Below are 23,191 nucleotides of genomic sequence, written 5' to 3'. Positions count from 1 at the left end.
CCAGTTCCTTGGGGCCGGTGGAGAGGCATCACGAGGCCCAAAGGAAGGTTGTTTGGATGATAATAGCATGTCTAAGGGCTGGGAGAGACAATTTGTTCCATCCCATTGGGATGCCGTGGGCCCCCCCCCGCCCCGAGGCCTGGAGAGCCAAGGCTGTGCCCTGGGTGGGAGGGAGCACTGCAGACACAGGGTGCTCAGCCCTGGGGAGGTGACATGACAAGTTGCTCCAGCGACCGTGCGTTATCTTACCACTGCTCACGTGGGAGCACGGTGAGAAGCAGCGCTGGGACTTGGCAGGAGCACAGTCTGGATCCGTGTCAGAGCTGGTTGGGAGGCACTGCCATGCCTTGCCCACGGAAGCACCTGCCTCTCTGCAAAGCCATCCTGCTCCCCTCCGAGGTAAACGGATGCTTGGGAATGGCCAGCTGTGCTGCCGAGAAGGTATTGGTGGCTTGTAAATTGAGATAATTGCTGCCCAGCCATGAAAGGTCAACATTAGCAGCACCCATCTGGCACCTGAAGGGTAGCCCTGTCTCCATCAGGTGTTATATGGACTCATAACCTCCAGAATGAGCAGGTTCTGTGAGCTCCCACGCCGTGAGCCCCCGGGGCGGGAATCTGCCTGACAGTTTAGCCTCTTCTGCCATGTCTAGTCTTGTATTTTCTTGAATTTTCCTTACAGTACTTTCTTTGTTTCGGACTGACTCAGATTCTTCCTTTTGTGAACTGCTTTGCTGCTGCTGCCGCTGTGATCTTGCTAAGAGATAGCAAATATTTTGTTTACTGTAAGCTCTTGTGCAGTAATTCATGTGGTTACACCGTGACACAGAGAAGTCCTTCTGGAGCTCGTTTCCACACCCACCCATTCATCTGCGCCCTTCTCCCCATTTTTCGACAGGCGGCTTCAGCGTGTCACGTTGGTGTGATGTCATACAAAACCGGCAGATTTGTCATTAAAAGCCTTGCCATCAATAGATGACTGTTTGTATTTTCTGCCTGCCTGAAACTGTTTTATACTTACTAACCCAGTAATTAAGACTTTGCTGCCTTTGAAACAGGTTGGTTTCAGTGCTCCACCTTTTCCTTAGGCAATTACAAGGCGGTGCCAATGTCGACGGGGCATTCATTAGCCTGCATGAGACTTGGCTTCGGCAGCGAGCGCACACAGATGCCCTCCTTCTCCCGCTGCTCCCCGCACGGGCGGGAGCCCAACACCCAGCAGCCTCTGGAGACCGTGAATTTGCATAATATTTTTTGGTGCACCTTTTAGGAGGCTTTTGTAAGAAGAAAGATGCAGGAAGAGAGCATCGCCTCAAAATGGCTGATAAAATGCTCTTTCTGCAGCTTCAGTTGAACCTGAACAGAGCGGTGTCAGGGTTTTCTTATCGTGTAAAATGATGCCGTTCTTCTGGGCTGCTGGATTGCCCGACTGCTTTTGATTGTGTTGCGGTAATTGAATAGCCGCGCTGTGTAACCTGTGCTGAAGGAATTAGGGCTGTTTATTCAGCAAACAGATGTCCTGGATTGTGGTGTGCTTACGATCGTACTGCCTTGCATCTTTCATTAGTTAGTATTGCCGACTAGCCAGGCTATCTTCCTTGCGCTGATAATTTTGCATTTGCTAATGTGTTTAAGTGTCTCAAAGGGAGATTTGGAAGCTTGTAAAATTTGTAAAGTAATTCCATTGATCCATCAAATATGAGTCCGTCAGTAGACAATGTTTACTCCTGCGATATCCTATGTTATATTGCATCAAACCACTACCTCTTACCAGGATCGGTTCAGCCCTGGTGGCTTGAACTGGGTGAGATCCCAGCCTGCCCCACCGAATGGGTAGGGACCGCATGAAATAGCTTTTGATACGTGTGTCCTGCTCCTGTGCAATGGTGGCTGCAGTCAGACGCGTTTGTCAGAGATCTCCCTGCCCTCAATCCGTTTCCTGGCTTGTCCCTAGCACCGCACACTCCTGAGTGGCTTCAGATAGCTGGCAGAATTGAAAAACAAACCAGCTTTGTGTTTTAATCATCCCTGCCGAGCCCCTAAAATTGATGTAGGGCTGGAAGTTCCTCAGCTGACGCAGGCTGACAGGAGTCAGTGGCCCAGAGAAGTTTTTCCAGCCCTGTGTGGGACAAAGCCCAGTATCTCGCTTGAAATGAGTTGAGAACACCCCTTCCAGTGGGGCAGCGGTTTTGATAGATTTTAAGAGATTTAACCTCACAGCTGTAGCTGTAACATATAGAAAAGCTACTTTTTGCAGTTTCCAAATTGTAGTGGGTCTCTTTATTTTCCTCTCCCTCGGCAGTCTGAACAATTAGACTCATGATACTAAGGAGGCCTGGCTTTTGTATGAAGAGGAATATGACAAGTAACTCCCATAAATGTGTTTACCTTTTGCACTGCCATTTCTAAAATTCCATTTCCTACATTGACATGGAGGAAGTTCACGGTGGTAGGGGGAAGATTTTACAGGTGCTAAGTCATTATATGACCTCCAAAACACAGCTGCATGGCTGCAAGACCAGTGAGTGCTATACGAGGTTTGTGCTAGTAGGAACCCCATATCCGACCTCTCCAACTTTTTTGTTCTGTGAGAGATTACAAGTTTCGAGCAAAATCCTGGGGGTAATCCTGCAGGATTCAGCCACCAACAGCTGTGCTCACCACGGATTCCTCTGCAGGCCTTTTCTGTAAGCAGCTGTTATCCACATACCGTTCCATGCTGGGGCTGATCCGTGCTTCTCGTAAGACATAAATTGCAATTGCTTCTGTGTCCCTTATCATCACTTGATATTTGGAGTGATGCAGAAAATAAGGACGCCCCAAGGGGTATGCGTCTCACAGCAGCATCCTCGGGAAAGGTAGTTTTCTGGGCAGCTGGTGAATGAGCTGCGTAACTGCAGCTGCTCGAAAGGAGGTCTCTGCTCCGGTTTGGGGCTGTGGAAAAGGTTTCTTAACTTTTCCCTTAAAGATGGGAAATGTGTGGCACAAAAGAGCTGTAAGAGAAGGAGGGTTAGATTTCTGTCACCTCACAAAGGAGATTAGCAAAGGGAGCTGTCAAGTGAGCATGAGATATCCTCTGCAAATACTCTCATGCTAGATGCCAGAGGGACATTCCTGGCTCCTTGGTGAATGCTGCTAGCAAGACCTCAGCCTGGTCATGGATTTTTCCAAGTTTCAGTTTGTAATTGCAAAACCCACTCATTTTTTTCTCTCTTGCTGTTCCTTCTTCTTTCTTCCTGCTTCTCTCTTCTCTTGCTGCTTTTCTCTCTGTCACTCCTGCTTCTGCTGCTGTAGCCCATGCAGTGAATGAGAGCTTGCAATGCCCCAAAAAATCCTGCTTGTGCCTAGATTTTTCTTGTCTACCTGAGGTACACCCCTGCTGAAAGTGTCTGAAACCCAGAAAGACAAACTGGTTTAGATAGTCTGCACTTGAAAGCAATTTCATAGCCTGATTTAATGTGCATTAAAAGCACACTGGCTACCCTTGAATAAAACCAAGTGCTGACAAACTAATTTTCTAGAATACAGGTATCCATGCATTGGAATGAATAGGAGGATAGCTATTACTGATGATCTCCGTGTGCAGACAAGTTAGTACAGCTAGCAAGGGCTGAAAGGAGCCAAGGCATGACTGAGCCTCATAATTAGACCTAGATTAGACTTTTGCCGGAGGGGAAGGCAAGGCAAGAACAGCTCTGAACTCCTGTCGTCGCCTGTAGTGTTTGAACGCAGACATCCCCTCGCCATCCCGGGGAAGTCAGCAGCGCCAAGCTGGGCTGGAACGGAGCCCTGTTATCTCTGCAGGAGCATTGCTGACAGGGCAGGCTTGGGCTTGTGCTGCGCTGTGCTCTGTGGTGTGACCAGCTCAGGTTTTCTCCCCAGCCACTCTTCTCCAGGAGGGTTTGAGGGGCTGCCAGAGCCACACAGTATGGGGCAGACCTGGAATAGTTGAGGTCCCCCATTTCATGATGGTACAGGCACCTGAGGCTCTTGAACCACCTCCAGAGAAGGTGCTTGTCCTCCCCTTGAGCCTGAGCCCCAGACACTGTGACCTGGTGCAGGTCCTCTAGAGCTGCCCCAGAACTAACACCAGGTAAACCCCAGCCTCCCTGTGCCTGAGGTGCCATCAGAGACCAGCTGTCAGATTTCCCCTGGCATCTTGTCACGCAGTGACGTGACCTGGGACTGCAGCCTCCTGGAGGCATGCTGCTGCTCTTCAACGCCAGCATTGACCTTATGTTTGATTGACAAGGGATCAGACAAGTCCTTGCTGCCTGTGCATTTTTGTAGGTGCAGGCATGCCACTGCCGCTTGCTTGAGTTTTGGCCATGGTGTGGCCGTGGCAGATAGGCAGGTTTCAGTCTCCAGGCACGTGTGGGAACTGGGCAGTACTGGTACCAGTGCTAGCCCAGGGAACCTGCTGGGGCTCTGACTGCACAGGATGCACTGCTTCTCTGCTACTGACATTTTTCACTATAGTTTTGGGGCTTGTGTGCAGTTAAGAGGGAAGAGACTGTGTGCCGCATGAGCCTTGCGTGCCTGCCTGTGCCTGTCTGTGGCCAGCTTGGCGCAGGGTGTCTGGGGTCATCACATGGTGGCCACATGTGCCCTCTGTCCAGGTGTGGAGTGTCCAGCATTCCCATCCGGGCCCATAATGGCTTAGGATCGCAGGGGGTGCGTGGTATGGGAGCCGCGCTGTACATCTCTCTGGAGTCCAGAAAAGGCTTGATCTAAGATTTCTGGTATGCCAGAGGTAGCTTGGCTGCTGGGTCGTTGTAGTCAGCGTCTCTCTGTTGTGCCCAGTGAAGTCAAGGTTAGTTCATATAATTTCTGCTGGTCTGTGGCTCATCACAAACTGCTAATTTTGATTAAACAGTCACCTCCAGTGCAGCAGGCTCATCGTGTACCTGAGGATCAGACACTGGGAAGGATTTTCTGATCGCTCTCGTGTCTGTGGGCAAAGGATCATTGCAGACGGGAAAAGGTTTCTTGCACAAATGCTGGTTTCAGATTTGCTTTTAGCTATATGCTAAGCCTCCAGACAGATTTTGGACAAAGTTAACTGGGTGATACTTAGCTCACTGCACTCTTTGTAAAATCTTGAACAAACCAGAAAGGATTGTCAATAGTAATCATGGTGATTAGATTAGATCACTTCAGGGTTTCAGCCTCCCCAGACAAACATCTGCTTTCAATACCATAAATAGCAAGGTGCTGCACTTTAGGCAAACCTGGCCTCGCTCCAAGGGAATGTCGTTGTTTACCACTTTTCCTGTGTATCTTCCTTTGCTTTTCAATCTATACCATGCTGTACTGCTCTGTGTACCATTCTTTTGTTTCTTTTCAGCCGTGTAGGAGTATGCATTGTGGTTGCTCAGTATTGAGCACTTCTGTTGCTTGTTATTGAATGCTAGCTCTGGTGTCATTCCAGTTAAGCTCTATGTACTTTTTGTCTTTGAAAATCAATGGAGAGCAAATTAAAAAAGAACTAGTTTTCGTGGTAACTTTCATTAAAAAAAAGAAATCCATTTATGTTTGCTCATGATGAGAGAGGTTTCTAGGGAGGCTGGTCTGGGAGACAAAATACGGTTTGTGCTTTTAATAAGCATCAGAACCATTTTTTCCTTTAGTAAACCTTGGATGCTTCATAACCACTCTCATCTAAACAGAAAAACAATATTCCAGGGCATTGTTTTGTTTACAGCAGATGTTGCCTTGTGCTACAGAGTCTTGATTTGCAAACAAGTCGAGGGTCTTGGGAAGTCTCCTGAGATCTTGGGGAGAAATATGTAAGATTAGCCACCGCAGGCCGCGTGTGCTGCAGGCGTGGCGATACAGGTAGAAGGAGCCACCTGAGGTGGCCTGTTGCTAACACCTTCCTCCCCGGAGTGAGAGGTACAGCTCAAGATGTGTGACGATAGCAGGAGAAATCAGATTACAGCAAGCTGAGACTCCTCTGGGACTTGGGAAGACGCTGAGGTCTTGTTTGTTTAAACACTGCTGGGAGCCTTGCAGAATTGGGTTTGCCAAAGAAGAAGGTTTGCTTAAGTTCCCTTAAAACAGGGGGGAAAAAAACCGTACTGAAAATAATTGAGTTTCTAGTACTTTAAAAGCTTCCTAATGTTCTTCAAGTTCTTTTTTTCTGCGAAAGTATGTCCTTTTGATTGCAGTTCAGGCTTAGCAGAGTACAGCACATCTTGCCACAGAACGATTAAATGAGCTCTGTTCTGCAGCTGCTATTGAATGACGATGTCGGAGCATGGCTTGGCTTATCACTGAAGGCTGCCTAATGTATTCCACCCGGCCTGCCTGAGCGTTTTCTGCAGCAGCAAACCCCATTAACTATTTTCATACCTGCTGTATGAATGGTTTTAGCAGTTACAGGGGTGCTTCATTTTATAATTTCAGTAAGACATGCCAGAGTGTGCACTGGCCATTTCTTGTACACCTCTGTTGCTCTCTGCAGCCCAGAAAATGCACCGGGAGCTTGCCATGGCACAGTCTGGCAAGGCAGCTCATGAGCAGAGTGTGGCTCATTAGCTTTACATTCATTAGTTTCTAAAAGCCTTCTGAATCAGATTTGGGGGCATGAGAAAGAGATTTACAGTCTATCCTACCAGTGTGACAGAACGTTCCTAGTCAAAAAAAAAAGATAAAATGGGCCTCTCCAAACCATTCTAAGGAGTTTTATTGTTTAGCTGTTGTTTTTCAAGATGCCTCAAACTATTTGGCTTTGTCTTTGTCTGTTATCTTCAACTCAGTCCTCCCACAAAAAGGCAAATACCTGCTTTTACTGAATTATTAACAACAATAGATGGAGCTTACGTATCAATGAAAATTATGGAAGTTTCCCAAGGCAATTGATTTAAATGGAGTTAAATTTAGTGGAAGCTTCTATTGGTGTAATGAATGCTCATTATAGAGCCTAATGTGCTTTAAGGGCTTGAAAACCTTCTCAGTAGGGAAGTCAGGCTGCTGTTTTCCAGCAGAGGCACAGATGCTGTACCATGGCACTGCTGTCACTACAACCGTATCCCATCGCTACGCCCAAACGTTTCTCTTTAACCTTGCATGTTTTTCTCTCTTGCAGAAGACCACCTCCCAGCTGGCTTCCCGACCATTGACATGGGCCCGCAGCTGAAGGTGGTGGAAAAGGCCCGCACAGCCACAATGCTCTGTGCTGCCAGCGGAAACCCTGATCCCGAAATCTCCTGGTTCAAGGATTTCTTGCCTGTCGACACTGCGACTAGCAATGGGCGAATCAAGCAGCTCCGCTCGGGTAAGGTAGCAAAGCAAGTAAGCCTTCGCTACCTCCTCACTCTTCCTCCCTTTCCTCTTTACTTACTGCTGTCATTTTTTCCCTGAAAAGCTGAAATGCAATTCTAAACCCAAATGTTGATTTCATTTGAGCTTGTTTCTTTTACAATATAAAAACAGTTTTTGGAGCTGATCCTCTCTGGCAGGATATCGTGACTTGTTAAAAGGCGACGTTAGAGTGGACATGCCTTTTGGAACATCACCTGGATTCCTTCTTCGGTAGACCATCTTGACATTGCCCCAAGTCCTTGGTAGGCTCAGGCATTTGACTGCCAACTCAACAAGTCTCAGATACTTTTAATAGGAGCACAGTGTGTATCAGGACAATGAGATACTGGTTGAGCTTTTACAATCAGTGGTCACATACTACTTCACTGCTTCCATAAACTCTGCAAGACAGTGCTCTGCTTTCTGTTGAGATCTTTATCTTTCTTGCTACGTGACACCACGAGAATAGAGAAAAATCCAAGAAGCAGCAATTCTATGGATTTCAAAGGGAGGTGGACACAGTTTTGGAATATACCATTTCTTTTTTTTGATTTTTTTTGTTTGATAAGCCAAACACTAACTTTTGAAACACAGACAGTTCTTGTAGGTGGCTAAGAATCCACTCATTCTGGCAAGGAACTCTTGTTTCTCTGCTACACCGTTTGGTCTCCCAGGACTGTAAGGCCCCTTAGAGAACTAAGGAAAATAAAACGTTGCTCTGTTCACTGATGAAGTGCAGCTCCCCAGCATGAATTGCAGTGGCTATTTGACAGTGCACAGCAGCTTTAGTCTGGGGGGAAGAAGAAAGCCCACAGTACCTACAGGAAGTACAGACAGGAACAGAGCGGGAACAGCTTTGGTCTAGAAAGGTCTCACACTTAAATGAGAGGCAGACTGTCTTGCCTGGCCACGATGTATCTCTGTGCACTCAAACGCCGTTTGTTACGAGTGCTGCTGCCAGGGCAACATCATCTTCCTCCTCGAAAGGTGAACTTCTTGACACATTTCCCTGTAGCAGGAGCCCTCTGCATAAATCTGATGATGTTTGGATGATAAGAAGTAGGCTTGTACTTGGGGGAGTGGGTAATGAGACATCACTCTCGTCAAAAATAGAACCCAGCCTGACACTCCTGATCCCACCTTGATGTACCAGTGAGTGCTAATTATACTAATGCATTTATAGCTTATGAAGTTTTCCAGTGACCTTTAGCTTATCTCCCCCACAACATGGTTTAATCTTGATCTGTTTGTGCTGAAAGAAAATATCACACTTGTTAATTATTTTGAGAAGCTTTAGGAAGCGGCAATAGAAAAGTGCACATGGATGTGTTTCACTTCGTAGCTGACTAAATCAGCATCAGAAATTACCATAAATGAGCAGCAAGGCAGCTCCTGATGCACTTGCTGTACTTTCTCCAGCCTCCTTTTCGCAGGCACTTGGCTGCCTCTCTACCAGCTGCTTCACAAGTTTAGTGAGATAGAAAGTTTAAAAACAAACTAGTAAACCCTATCAATGTGTCCAAGTTTTGCTTCCTATTCGCTGTTCTTGAGCAACATCTCAATTGAATATTTCACCTGGGATTCAAACTCTGGAGCCGACTGCTTGCTGAAGACACAGTAATTACCAAGGGAGGTGTCAAGGGAACCTTTTAGAAATCAATGAGCAGCACACATCCTGAGACTCGCGAAAGAAATTGATTAGCTCTCTAATGTAGTAGGAGAGGTTTCCACAGTTCAATGCAAGAGATTTCCAAATATGAATGAAGTTTTATTTTCAGGAACCTGGTGATTCAGTGCCAAGATTCACCAAGGCTCTGCTCCACACTGGCGTGAGTGGGGAGCAAGAAGTTTACTGCTTCTCATGGGTCAGAGATTCAACCCCTGCTTGCGTTTGTGGCTTTTTCCTATATTTGTAGTTGATATAAAGTAGGCCCTGCACTTTGAAGTGCCTGAGTCCCATTTCCGTGACTGCCTGCTCATCCTGGGTGAGCAGTGTGATGGGTTAAGCAGTCTCTGATCCATTCTGCAAGATGCTAATTGAGCTCTTCAGCACTGCACCTTAGTGGGGCAGAGTTGTTTTTCAAAGAAAACAGTATTTAAATAGATACCTCATTGTATGACAGAGTTTAACAGTTTGCAAAGTCTCTGCTCCATTAAGATCATATCTTATAGCCAGCCTGGCATATCGGCATGAATGTCAGTTTATTCTCAATTTAAATATACGCTCATTTAATTTCATTTAATTAAAACCCAATAAAAGCTAGACAGATGTAATATAGTTAAAATAGCTACAGCACGGTGTGAGCCCAATATTGCATATATAGAGTGTCCGACCTTCAACGAGTGCATAATATATTGTTATTCAGATATACTAAATATAGGTCATAAAGGTCAAAGCAGCTTTGGAGTCTGACTTAGAGAGGGGACTGAGGGATGATTTAATTTCTTCAGGCTTCTAGTGTGGAATAAATAGCTAGAGGTAAAGAAGCAGCATGCTTGGGAAAGGTGCTCTCTTCTGGCACTCGTATTTATATGGGCTGGCAGTGCTCTGGGGGCTTCAGGCAGGTCTTTGAACTTGCATGCAGTTAGATCATGTGCCCAGGGGGCTCTGAACATCAATTTCTAGAGATCTGTTCATCTGCTGTCAAGGTACTAGAGAGTTTGTGGTTTAAGACAACCAAGCTATCATCTTAGACTCATTTAACCCCAGAGGGGCGGTGTGTCTGTCAGGAGCAAATACACAGTTTATAAATCTTCCCTGTGTCCTACTGTCCCTTATTTACTAATTACATCTGTATGTGTGTATATGCATTTTTCTCATTAAACCTTCCGAAGGTTAGCATAACTCTTTATATTTAGAGGGCTTTTTTCCCCCGTTCTTCCCAATATATAGATATTTCCTCCTGAGTAATGCTTAATTCTTTTTAAAGTCCAGCTCTTGGGTAGTTCTGCCAGTACGTGTTGGACTAATTGCTCTAGAGATGAGAACACAAATAAACACGGGTTTCATCTCCATTGTCACAGATCAAGGCAAAAGCAAGGTCTCTGACTCATGCTGGTTGTAACAAAATTCTCCCTTGCTCATCTTGCTAATACTTCCCACCTCTTGTGGAGAGGCTGCTTTTCTGCAAATGCAGTGACTCAGGACAACTCCCTGTTCTCCCCCAGGGAGCATAGCTTCAGTCATTGCCTCTCAGTCACTGACACAGGATCTAAGCCAGCTCTGGGCTGGGAAACCTCCCCAGCATACTAACTCATTTGAAACCTGTTTGGCTGAATTGATTTTAAAATCGTCTGGTCATTGTAGTATTTCAGGTGATGTACATATGAGTTCTGGCAGCAAGAGTCAGTGCTACAGCTCTAACCATGTTTTAAAATTAGTTGATGATGTAGCAAAAACTGTCTCAATATGGATCAGATTGTACTGGTGCTTTGCAGTTCTTCCATGAAGATTCTTGGATCACAAGCTCCTGAAGAATTCAAAGCAGCTCTGATGGTATTCATGTTCTCAAAGTTCTTGCATGCTTCCAGTGAGTTTCATGGTTGAAGAATTGCTCTTCCACCTTGCTCTTCACAAAATTACAAACAAAATATCAAATTACAATAAATAAATATCCTGAATGTTAATATATAGATATATTGGCTGTGTAAGGAAACTCCAGAAAGTCAAGGAATGTTGTAATCTTTCATCTAGCAAAGATCTTGGTCTTACAACAAGTATCATTCTCTTTTAATCACTATCAATTAACTGAGTTATGGAACCATGCCCTAGACCCTAGTGTGGCTTTCAGGAAATTAACTTCAAGTAAAATATCAGAGAGGGCTCTGCAGGTCACTTCAGTCCCTCTCTGGGAAAGTGTAAGTGCCTCTAACAAAGAAGCAGTGGGAGCTGGCTCACCAGGTCATCTTGCTGCATTTACGCTCTCCAAGTTACCAGCAAGCATTTTCATTTTAGTGTTGATCCTATAGGTAGAAGCACTACTTATTTGGAAACAAAAGGAATACCTGACATACACAGAACAAACTTGCAAAAAGAATTGGTGCCTGTCCCAGTGAAAGGGCAGTAATGGCCATATCCCGCTTCACTGGTGATAGCCAGCAGTCAGTACCCAGCAGAAGACATTCAGCTCCTGACAAGAAACAGCTTTGAGTCTAGACATCAGATGGTCATCAACCTGGGGCAAGGTGTGTAAGAACAGCCCAAAAGAATGGGGTTTGGGGAGTATTATCCAAAAGGATCAGGAAACCGGCACAAGGATGGATGCTCTCTCGGAAAGGAGTGACTGGATGAGAGTTGAAGCAATGTTGTGGCCGACCAGTTGACAGCTGAAGTTTTATGTCCTGGAAGAACCTACACTACACACCTGGGTCTTGCTGTGTGATGCACACACAGCAGTGATGAGATCCACACAGACTCCCTGTTGCAACTGGCGGCAAATAGCCAGTCTTTTCCATAGTACTTTCATTTCTGAAAATAGCTTCCCCTAAAGCTACGTTAGGAAATAGCTGAAAGCACTGTTGGAGGTCTCTGGGATTCAGTGCTGCACTGCCCTAGTGCCTAGTTACAGCCAGCAAGAGCCTCGGTTTCTGTTTGATGATGCTTTGGAGTGATTTTTTTGGTGGTTTAGGTTTCTACAAGGAAGTGGTGTGTTGATAAGTCTGGGGTGACTTTGTGTCAGCAGAGTGAAGTCCATTCTCCAGCAGAGCCTATCCTCCACACTGGGAAATACTGACGCAAATAATCCCGTGGGGTTTTCCAGTGTATCATCCTGTGTTTTACCTTGCATTGGGTGCCTGGCTTCCAGTGCACAGAGGGTGTCAGGGTCAGCATTCATTCCTGACTGAGCTGAATGTGTGGGGTGTTGCTCAGTGTCCGTTATCATGAAGGGGAAATGAACTCTCCTTCCTTATGAGTGTTTTAAACCACACAAAGGGTTGGGTTTGAAGTTTGATCTTGGGATGCCCTTTGCCCAAAGTAGCCTGGTGATCACAAGGCACGAGTTGGCCTCAGTAACCATTGAAGTGATGGCACTTCCATCACTTGATGGAGTCTGTTATGTTGGCACCGTGCAGCCTGTGTGCTGTGATTCAGTCCCTTTGAAGGACACCCTGAAAGGACAACAGTCAGAGATGCGTTGTCATATGATGTGAAGGGCGAATGGGAACTTTTATTCCTTCTGGATGAGGAAATTCGGGTCCCACAGAAAAGCCTTGTGCAGTCTCCATAATGGTGTCCTCTGAGTGAAGAGTGAATGTCTTCAGTTTGCAAAGGTGAGAGAGACCCAGAACAAACACTGTACTAAATACAGTGAGCCTCTGTGCTGCTCCCACAAGGGCTGGCTTACATTTGGAGGCCAGAAGGATTGGGATTTAACGCAGGAAAAAATGAACTGGTCACACGTTTTAGGGAATTTACTTCAAGTATGCAGTTGCTCCTAGAGCTCTATGTAGACAATTGCGTATTAGGGAAAGGGTTTAGCCTCTACGGGGAGTAGATTTAAAGATTTGCTGCAAATCTTTTCAGTTCTAGAGCAGAACAGCAAACCCTATTTCAGCCAGATGAGAGAGAAGGAAGTCCCGTTTTCTGCCCCCTGGGCTTGTGCTCAAAGTCCTTGCACTGTTCCCATGGGAAGTGACACACTGTGGTGATGCTTTTCTTGACTCTGAGAATCGCGGGGGGGGGGGGGGGGGGGGGGGGGAGTGGGAGGAGGGGATACACTAAACCAAACAGAACGGAAATATCACTTGGCAAACTTTCCAAACAGACAAAGAGAAATAACCCTATTTTCCATGGCTGTGCTATTCCATGCAAGTATCTCTGGGTATAACTGTTCTGTCAAGGGTAGCAGTAGTTACTGAGATAGATAAATAAGCAGCAGGTTTCTTATTGCAAGAGAGAGATTACCCACAGCTTCAGTCACTGCAAGATCTTTCCTGATGCTTCAGTCATCTGTGGATAGAAAACGTCAGAAAATATAACCAGACATGAAGTTAAAATGGAGTAATGTCATCTTGGCAGAGGAAAATGCTAAAATGAGTAGTTTGAATTGCTGCTCCTGCTTAGAGAAAGGACTCTGCCTAAAGGAAGGGTAGTTAGGAAAGAAAAAGAATAAGCATAAATATTGTAATTACTTTTTAAGAGGCAAGTTAAACATGCTTAAAATATGCCTTCTTTGTGTTTACAGAAATTCTTTTCTGTCTTTCTTTCCCATTGGGTGATCATGGTTGTGGATAATGGAATGAGCTGTAAATCTGAGATACACGACACTCTTGTATGCATACTGGTATTTATTAATCAATACACTGAACATGATTTGACACACTGTGTCCTGTTTAACCCTGTTTTTCTGTCTGTTTAAACTCCTCAGTTTTCTTTGGTAAGTGCTTGGTATTCAGATCCTACAAATCTGCATAAAACCAACACATACCATGAACTGCCTACAGATTGGATCTGCATGAATCTGACCCTTATACTAACAGCCATCATATGTGCAAAATAAGACCAAGGGGACAAAAGTAGGGATTAGAAGGGTTCCCTGCCAATTTGCCCAGCTGGAGCATCTCCCCTTCAATCATGCTTTGTTATTGATTGTACCGTGAACTCAAGACACTGACCAGTGGATCCTCCACTTGCTAAACACACTGACCTCATAAAACAAACTTTTATAGATCTTTGCAACAGGATAAATTAACCTCACTCCCAGAGAAGCCCTCCTTATAAGAAACTCTTCATTATAGCATGTAAAATTACCTCCAGTGCCTTATAAAGAGGGTAGGGATTCCTTTCTCCAGCTAACATCCAAATTAGGCAGGAACGACAGAGGTCTGGCTAGCGTGCCATGGTTACATTACCAGAATCTACTTCCTTTCGAAATACTTCTGTACGTAAAGTTAATTCTGCATGACACCAATTTCTTTGCCAGAGGGAACCTGATGCAAGGGTTATGTGAATGCGGAGAATGGCTCAAAACTGATTTGTTATGCTCTCCCCTTCGTTTAATTTCTTTAAGTGAGCAGATTTTGTCCCACTGGTCATTCTAACCTCAAAGCAAAATTCCACCTAGTGTCCGTGACCATGCGCTTTCCACCCCTCCTGCCCAGCACACTCACGATCACACAGCCCTCAGGACACCCCCTCTTTGTTCTGTATGAGGAATGAAGGGGCACCGCACCATCCTCCCAGGGTGTCCTCCATCTCAACTGCTTGAACAGTGGGGTGGGTGAATGCAAGTGGTGCGGCCAGCCAGCCATGCCGCCTTGGCAGCTTAGTTCAGCCCCTGTTCGTGACGATGGTGGCTTTAATGGCAAGATGCAGGGCTGGATGCTGCGCTCCTGGAAGCGATGAGCTTTACTAACCTCCTGAGAGTGTCACTCCGACTTTTATTGCACATCAGTTTCTTTTTGTTTATTCCTGTCGCGCTAATACAAATTCTAGCTTTAAAAAAACTTTCTGCTTTTTAGTTATAATTTTCTTCCTTTCCTCTTTGTACTAATGCTTCTCTCTAATCTTATTTGCATTCAAATTACCTCACCAGGTGGTACACCGATCAGAGGTAAGAATGCTGAAATGTGCCTCCAGTTGTCACGTCACTCCATCTCCTGTCTGCCTTGTCCCTTCTCCTCTGGTGTTTCTCATCTCCAGCTTTTACTCTCAGCCCTAACTCTGCCAGCGCTCTCGCTCATCTGCACTCTCCCACTAGTGTGTTTATTTTGGTTGGTTTTTAGCGTGATTTCTTGTAGACTCATCCATTGCGATTTTGCACTGTTGAAAGGGGGTTATTCAGCGGAAAGTTTGCAAACTGGAAAATGGTCCCTGGCCTCCACCACAGGAGGGCTGATGTCTCCTGCAGCTCCTGCAAGTCTCTGAACTTCCCGCGCGCTCATGGCCTCTGAGGTTTTGTGTCTAGGGGGTTTTAGGTGGATTGCTTTGATGCGAGTGTAAGGAGGGTAACATTTTCACAAGAGAACAGTTGAATTCTTCTCTACTGCTGCTGACAAGCGTGAAACTGTAATTGGAAGGAGGTAAATTCTTGCAAGTTTGAGCAAATGTGGCTCTGGGGTAAGGAGCACCTTTGTTTGCATTCCTCACGTTTGCCTTTCAAGTGCACCAACCCTCTAATGTGGGACAGAAGGGAGAACCGCTGCCCTGACCCCCTCTTTCTGAGCCGGACATGCCAGTGCTTTGTGGCACAAAGATTTGTTGTAAGTAGAGTCATAAGCACATCTGGCTGCTTTAAGCCTTCATTAATTAAACCTAGCCGCGGTTTGACAGCCCAGTGTGCTCAGTCCCTGTGTAGTTTTCACAGCCTGTACGCACCAGTAATGACTTTCCAATTGGAGTGTTGTCTTTTCTAGCCTAAACACTCAAAAGCTGTCCCTTTAGATTAACTTTAGCGTGTTAATCAGCATTACATGCTAACGTTCTTCTGAATTCTCTTGTGATTTTGGTTACCCCTGTTGATTGACCCCTGGATTTCTCGACAGAATGACTACCACCTACAAATCAACACGACCTCATTTGTTCAGTTTTCCCCCTTCTCCCCTTTCCTCTCCGTTTTCCCTGAATCACTGCTGGAAGTTAATAATCTGACTCTTTGGAACTGGTTCTGTTGCTGGGGGTTAATGTTTTCAGCTCCCGTTAAGTGATTTTAGAATAAATGTGAATTGCCATTTGATGCATATTTGCATTAAGTTGCCTCTGTAGCAAATCTGGGTCAGGGAAAAAGACTGCAAACCTTATTTTGATATGAATGGGTTTATATATCTGTCATTCCTCCCTTTGCAATGCCGGAGATTGACAGCTGTGATGTTACAAGCTCCTTAAACTATTTCTTCATCTCCTATTTCTACTACAAATCCTAAAATGAAATGACAGATTGAATGCTAACCAGCCGAGTGCTCTGAGCTCCCGGCCGCGCACGCCAAGCGTGCAGCCATCGTGGGGCCTCCCCGCGTGCTTGCTGTGCGCCCGCCCTGTCTGATGACATTAGTGACTCAGCACCAGAACCGCGTGGATGCTCCATACGTCCTGCTTGGGAACCGAACGCATCTCTGTGAAAAGAACCATCCATCTCATAAAACACAAGTTCCCCACACCCCCAGCCCCCTTCCCACCCCCGTTTGAGTCCTGATGAGGTATTTGAAGAATGTTCTTGACATTATTTAAAATATATGTGTCCTGTTTGAATGTCAAAGATGACATTTCTGTGAGAGCAAACAGAAGCCACGTGCTGCTCTCTGGCTTCTCCCAGAGGATTTCTGTCAGCCTGATGCCTTTTATTTTAAACGGAGGTCATTGAATTTCTAAAGATAACAACAGATTAGATGAAAGTGCTTTTATGATGGTGAGGTTGTGTCCATGTAGAAGTGACTGTTCTGCCATGTTCTATACCCAGCTGCACTCTTGTTCCTCATTAAGGTAAGTTTGATGCTTTGGAATCCATTAATTTGGTCTGAAAGGAAGGGTGAACTAATGACTCTTAACAAACCCTTTTGGTAATAATGCTTGGGGGAGGAAGGGGAGGTTTGGGGTTGTTTCATTGCTGCTGTGACTGTGTCTCTGGGAGCTGTGTGTCTGGAGTACTTGGGACATTCGAGCGTTACCCAAGGCCTTTGAGCTGGAGCAGCAGAGAACCCACTCGCAGGGAGCAGTGTGTGGTTAGCGAGAGGATGGCCTGAGAAATTCTACCATGCACCCCTCCAAACAGGAGGAGATTTTTGCTTTAAACACTTCATTTGACCTTACCCCCACATAGTTGGTCCTTTCCGTCCAAGACGTCTCTGGCTTCCCTGAAATGGGAGGAGGTCCCATCTATAATTCAGAATCTCAGCTTGTAGCTTCACTCTACCCCTCCGGGACTGCCCCAGACAGTAATTTAATCCTGAAATCCCAATTTGTTCATCAGAAAGACATGGAGCTGGCAGATGCCCATCAGATTAGGCAATAGCTAGCTTCTTAAGGTGACCCACAGGTCGTATCAGCAAGCCCATGTTTAAACAAGTTCTGCCCCATTCTTATCTTACAAGCAGAATATAAGATGTTAATTTCCAGCATTTGTCTGGAATGGAACTGGCTCGACCTTTTGTGAAACCTGGCTGCATTTTCCTGCCCCGAGCGGTAAGAGAGAGCAGAGCACAGTTGTGTTTCTGGTGGGTGCTGGACTGAACAGGCATTACATCGGGTGCACATGAGGAGGTGAAGAAATAACGTAATCTCAGGCATTATCCCTCTCCAGTCAGATTTATTTGTTACTTTTCTGTCACCACAGGAAATATCTGAGGTTCCTTTACGTAAGAGTATTTCTTCCCTGCAGACGTCAGCGTAGCAGAGGTCTGTGTGAATTAACTTTAGATCAGCTCACTCGGGTGTCAGAAGCTGTCTGTCTGAGAAGCCAGGTAAACACCCTCAACCCCTTCTGTATAGCTGCAGCTAAACCCTTTCCAGTCCTGAGCAAACTGGTTTAAATATAGCTCCAGTATTTCGACGCTATCTTGCGAGCTAGAGCGTAAAGCTATCCAAAGACATTAGAGGAAGCTAAAAGAATTTTGCTGTCTCTTTTTGAGCATGTGTTTGTACACTTGATTGCACTTTGTATATGATAGGATTTTTTCCCTGTTTCTTGAACTTTTCCAGTCACAAAAAAATGCGAAAGGAAAACAATTTAAAAATGAGAAGATGTGCTTGCAGGAGCAGACAGTGTCAGGGGGAGGCTGGGTGGGGTAGTGCCTGGAAATGCTTGTAATGCCATGTTTCTTAGTGTTGGGATTCAGATGGACTCATGTCCCTTTAGAAGCACGCAGAGGCATTACTGTGCATTTGACAGTGCTGTACTTTTGCTTCTGGCGCAGAGTCCCCTGAGATTTCCTGTACCTACTGGTGAGAGATCAGAGCATCCTGAAACTCCACTGTCCCAGAGGAGAGCTCGCGCTGCCGAGCACACTGGATCTTCCCTCCTCCCTCTCTGACCAAGTCCGGCTCGGAGGCAGCGGTCGGGTGCTGCCAGCAGCTGCCTCTGGTGCACAGGAGAGCAATTTCTCAGCAGCGCTGCCGTCCAGAACAGACCCCTTGCATGCCAATCACCGACCTCTCAGGCATAATGACCATAATGAACACTAACAATGAAAATATATTTGGAGTTCCCTTGTTTTGCATAATCAGCAGTGCTGATGGCTGGTGGAGTCTGAGTGCAATCCTCTGTAACAGCTGGGGGATGCTGCTGTTACAAATTACAAAAAAAATAGTGAATATGTGAAATGCATATTGTCATTACTAGTGACTCTTGCGTGGTTTTAGTGTCTTTCAGTTTTTCACAGTTCTCATGGCAAGTGTTGGTTATCTCGGGCAGCAGCCAGGGTCTCCAAGTCCAACTCCCTCACTGTCAGGGCTTCACAGTGTCTCTTTCTCCTCCATATTCACATTTATAGGTCCTTGTTTGGTCTGGGCTTGCCTCTGGCCCTGCGCCACAGCTCCCTGGATTTTATTAGGAGAATTCTCCTTCTTTGGGAGGGAATTTTTAGCAGAAGGGGGATTGGCACCCACACCTGAGCACTGGCTGAAGAGGTGACTAAGAATACTGCTTCAGGAAAAGTCAGGCAGTGTTTCTGTGGAGGAAGCTGGTGGGAGGCAGGGGGAAAGAGGAGGAAGGGATTTGGGGTAGCCACGTACTCTGGTGTGCAGGGTGGTCCAAATTTAGCTGTTCCCTGAGAGGAAGGGCCCTGGTCAGGTAGCTGGGTTCATTAACATCTGCGGTGCAAGTCCTCTCCTTAGATATCTGAGTGCTGCAGCCTGGTTCCCCTGACTCCTGCGTACTTACGGGAGCGTTTCATTCCATGTTTGATTTTATAACCAGGGCAAAAGGTCAACCCTCTGCTCTGAGCCAGGGGGCTGAGGCTGCGAACACCGTACTAGAGAAATGGAGCTGCTCCCACTGCTGGGGATGGAGCTCTGACCTGAATAGATACAGAAGAGTGTCACCCCAAGAGCTGCCGTGTTTAGCTCTGTGTGGTGCTCGCTGGGAGAAGAGAGCACAAGCACCCAATGAGCTATGGAGCAGGGTTTCAAGAGATACCAATTTGTATGGCAGCTTGGAGCTTTTTACATTTGGTTTCTCGCCTGGAGGAGGGAGTGACAAGCCCTCCGTGGCACAACAGTACCCAGCACTGCCAAGAAGTGGCTCTTATCTGGCTCTGCCTTCCCCATGCTCTCTGTGCAGTGCACTTTCTAAATGCTTCTTTTAACCGCTGTCACTGCAAGTGATGATTCTGCCTGAGCACAAGTATATTTGAATAGATAAGTATCTTGGAGAGCTGCTAACGGGGCTGCTGTCTGTGCCCGAGTTTAAAGAGCAAAACAAAAAGCTAGGAGAGGAGGGAAGGGACTGGCAAGGAGATACCAGCACAGAGTGAAGAACCTGTAAAGGGATGCATGTCAGTCAGCAGGGCTGGCTCCTGCCCTCAGCCCCGGAAAGCTCTGCCTTGTCACCGTTCTTCCTGGCACTGGAGAGCAGCCAGGGGTTTTTCTCAGGAGCTGTCGGCTCTCTGATAAGCTGAGATGTGTTATTGGGAACAGATCTGAGCCGCAAGCGAGATCAGCATGACATTGCAGTATGGTGAGGAATGGCTGCCCCTCTTCTGCTGGAGCCCCGCTGTGGTTCAGGGTGCTTAGGAGGCACTGGAGGTCGAGTGGTGCTCAGCAGGGAGAGGTTTCGCTCGGATGGCGCACATATCGCTGCAGAGCCCCGCAAGCTCCCAAACAAGCTGCTGCCTGCTCCTCTCTGTATACGTGTGCCTGCCCTGATGGTAGATGCTCCTCATGCATCCACTGAAGCTGTGCTGTCTGATTGCACATCAGGACTCAGCCACGCAAACGAGAACAAGACACCTGGCACTGGAACACTTGAGGAGTCCGTGTGAGAAGGCTCCAGTGACATCCTGTGTGAACAAGACCTTACTCAGCAACTTGTGCAACGTAAATCCCGAAGTAATGAATAAAAGTAAATCAGCCTTCCTAGTCCTGGTTTGCAGAGGCGCAGAAGATTACAAGATGAGATGTTGACAGAGCTAAGAATAGAAATCAGGTCGTTTGCACTTGTCAAAGCAAAGAATTCACTGCGCTTTTGAGGGTCTTTGGATGCAGCTTCCATGAACTTCAAGGAAAGGAGCTACTCAGGACTCTGTTCTTCCTTTCCTGTAGCTCCTTGTGTCCTGTCCAGCCTAGACTTGAACTCTCCAAGAGATGAAGCTGTTGCCTTTCTCTGGGATGACTGAACTGGAGCCTGGAGCATTTTACACTTGGGGAGTTTTTTCCCAAGGTTCAGATACATTTATGTCTCCAGCTTTCTGATATTAGCAATGTCTGAGCTGCTTAACTTTATTCAGAAGTCTCTGTACCCTGAGATACCCTACACTTTCCTGTATCTGTCACTTAGTTGTGGGCTGTCCTTCAAGAAAACCCCTGTAGTACCGCTGACTGCCGTCAGTTCACTGTGATCCTTCCACTGTCTGCTAGCTGTCAGCTATACTGAGGATCTTTATGTTTGTCTAATGATGATTTATTGCAGTAACTGATTTCTTTCTGGTTCAGTTGAGAGTTCTATGTTAACTTCCTTCTGCTTTCTGGGTTCTCTCTTGCTCCTGACGCGCCACAGTTTGAATAGTGGTGCCAACCAAGACAGAACTTGCCCCGTGTCCCTCAGAGGCAGTTGCTGACATGTGTTACGTGTTTACAGTATGATTCTAGAGTTGGTCTAGAAGAAACTGTTACTGCCTGCAGAACTGACAGGCAATAGTAGCATGTAATCTGCAACTCTCCTCTGCCTTCATTTTCTTCATCCTCTTATGTTTTCCTCTTCTCTCTCCAGCACTGATGTTGAGGACCCTAAAGATAAAAAATAGTTTGACCACCAACATTTAAGAGGTGTGGTGACTGCAAGTATAAAGGGTATATATACCAGTGATATGTATTAATGGCTAAAAGGGGCATATAGAAAGGTATGTGTTCATGGCAGAGTTACCTAGGGATCTTACTTTTTTCTAGGCAGACACCGCTGCCTGTCACCTGAAGTTGAGTCTGCTTGCAGCCCAGCCAGCGGATGAGGGCTACAGGCTAGATCAGAGATAGGCCCGTCCTCAGGGCAATGACATCCACTCTTTTTTGCCTTTTTTTTTTTGAGTTTGGGTACATTTTGCAGCAGTTGGCTTTTCCCAGCCAAGCCTGACGCAAGGAGTCAGAATGAACTCTGCAGCACAGGAGTAATGCGCAGAAATTAGGAAGTGGATAATATATGGTGAGTTCCAGGAAAGTCTTCCTGACAGAGAGCATAACCAGGCTGTGGCATCAGTTCCTTGAGGAAGTGGTGAAAGACCTATCACTCGGCGCGTTTAAAATGGGATTGGACAGAACACAAGTACATTTACAACAGGGAGCAGTCCTGCCTTGGGCCCCAGGGATGCGCGAGATAACCTAATAGGTCTTTTCCATTTCTAGATTCTCTGATTGATTGTGTCTTGTCAATGCTGGGAAGCTTCCTCCTGCTCCACTGCCTGTCATGCTGCTGTCTGCTTGAAGATGTTTTTCACAGCATGTAGAAATTCAACATTCTCCCGGAATTAAGCAGCAGTGCTCTGTAGGCTTTGGCCTGTGGGTGTCCAGAGAGCGCCGTGGCTAGGGAGGGCTGGCAGCTCCTTTTGTTAGTATGTGGAAAGATTTCTGCAAACAAGCTTTCTCTGTCTAGCTGAAGCCTCATTTCCAGCACTAATGCAACAATAGGGAGGGCTCTGTACATCATTTTTATTATATGGCAGAACCCAGGGAAGTTCATTTTTCCCCATGACATATAGACTTACACTACAGTCTCAATTTATCCTTCTAAATAATGTAGGTGGCAGTGGTTGATTCACATTAGTTTTTCTTCTGTTCTGATGATACGAAAAACTGAGTTTGACCTCTGCAGCTTGAACCAGCAAGAAGGGAGAAGGCAATTTCACCAGCTATTCTCAATGCTGCTCTCAGTGGTCATTTTGAACCGTGGCAGCCAGAAATGAGTTCAGATCCTTACAAGCAAAGGGGTTAATGCTTTCTTTTAGTTCAGTATATGGTTTGTGAGCAGAGTTCCCTTCTTACAGGCAATCCTAGCCAGCAGAATCTGAGCACTTGGAGGCACTTGAAAATTTATTCCCACGTTGCCTGGGGGAAGCAGGCTGAGCACCAGCCGCTTCAGTGTCTGGCCAACGGCCGTTTGCTCCTGCAGTGCCAGCTTGCTGTCACATGCATCCTGCTTCTTTCTTTCTGTGTCGCTCCATCTTTTAGTCTGCGTATGGGGCCCGGTTAGGAGGGCTTATATGCGACCAGTCATCTGTGCTAGGCAAGAAGCTGGATGAAAGAGCAGCCTCCCAGGCCAAGCAGTGCTGGACACCAGTGGACTAGGCTGAGCAGATGAGAGCAAACCCCCTCAGACCAGGGCTCGCTTCCACATCCTGGGTACTCTACAGGTTCCCCATGTAAATTGCTACTCCGTGTGCTGTCACAATTATTGCAATTATTTAGATGTGCCCCTCATGCATCTGGCACTTTGGGAATGGCATCTGATCATGTCCTGAGGAACCTGCAGTCTGGGCTGAGCAACTATTCCTGACCCAAAGCTGGAGGAGCAGGCACTCCAGGACAAAGGGAGGTGGCTTTCACGCGAGCACTGTGTGGCAAAATGGGTGCTTTTCGTTGGTGTTCATGTTTGATGTCTTAGACTGAGTTTCTAATCTTTTTGTGTCGTGTATAATGAAATCTGCAAGGACAAGGAGATCACTGATGTGGAGAAAGATGACGAAGGGCAAAGTGTTTTCTCAAAAGGGGATGTCGGAAGGAGGGGTGGTGCGGTGGGAGGGATGGGAC

General features: G+C 46.3%; 1 protein-coding gene across 14 annotated transcripts in view; it reads left to right on the top strand.

The window, feature by feature from the left end:
* PTPRF (protein tyrosine phosphatase receptor type F) overlaps positions 1-23,191 on the top strand; it is a 391,478-nt gene that overhangs the window by 273,635 nt on the left and 94,652 nt on the right. For 7 of the 14 annotated variants that reach the window (XM_075424693.1, XM_075424690.1, XM_075424684.1 and 4 more), the window contains 2 exons: positions 7,091-7,279; positions 14,841-14,858. In XM_075424693.1, coding sequence (XP_075280808.1) covers positions 7,091-7,279; positions 14,841-14,858 — 207 coding nt within the window. The remainder of the gene's footprint in view (positions 1-7,090; positions 7,280-14,840; positions 14,859-23,191) is intronic. The other 7 variants (XM_075424695.1, XM_075424691.1, XM_075424694.1 and 4 more) reach the window with 1 other exon arrangement.

The sequence above is a fragment of the Opisthocomus hoazin genome, chromosome 6 (genome assembly GCF_030867145.1).
Source record: "Opisthocomus hoazin isolate bOpiHoa1 chromosome 6, bOpiHoa1.hap1, whole genome shotgun sequence".
Lineage (NCBI taxonomy): Eukaryota > Metazoa > Chordata > Aves > Opisthocomiformes > Opisthocomidae > Opisthocomus > Opisthocomus hoazin.
The sequence above is the reverse complement of the archived record's forward strand: the minus strand, read 5'-3'. Positions and strand labels throughout refer to the sequence as shown.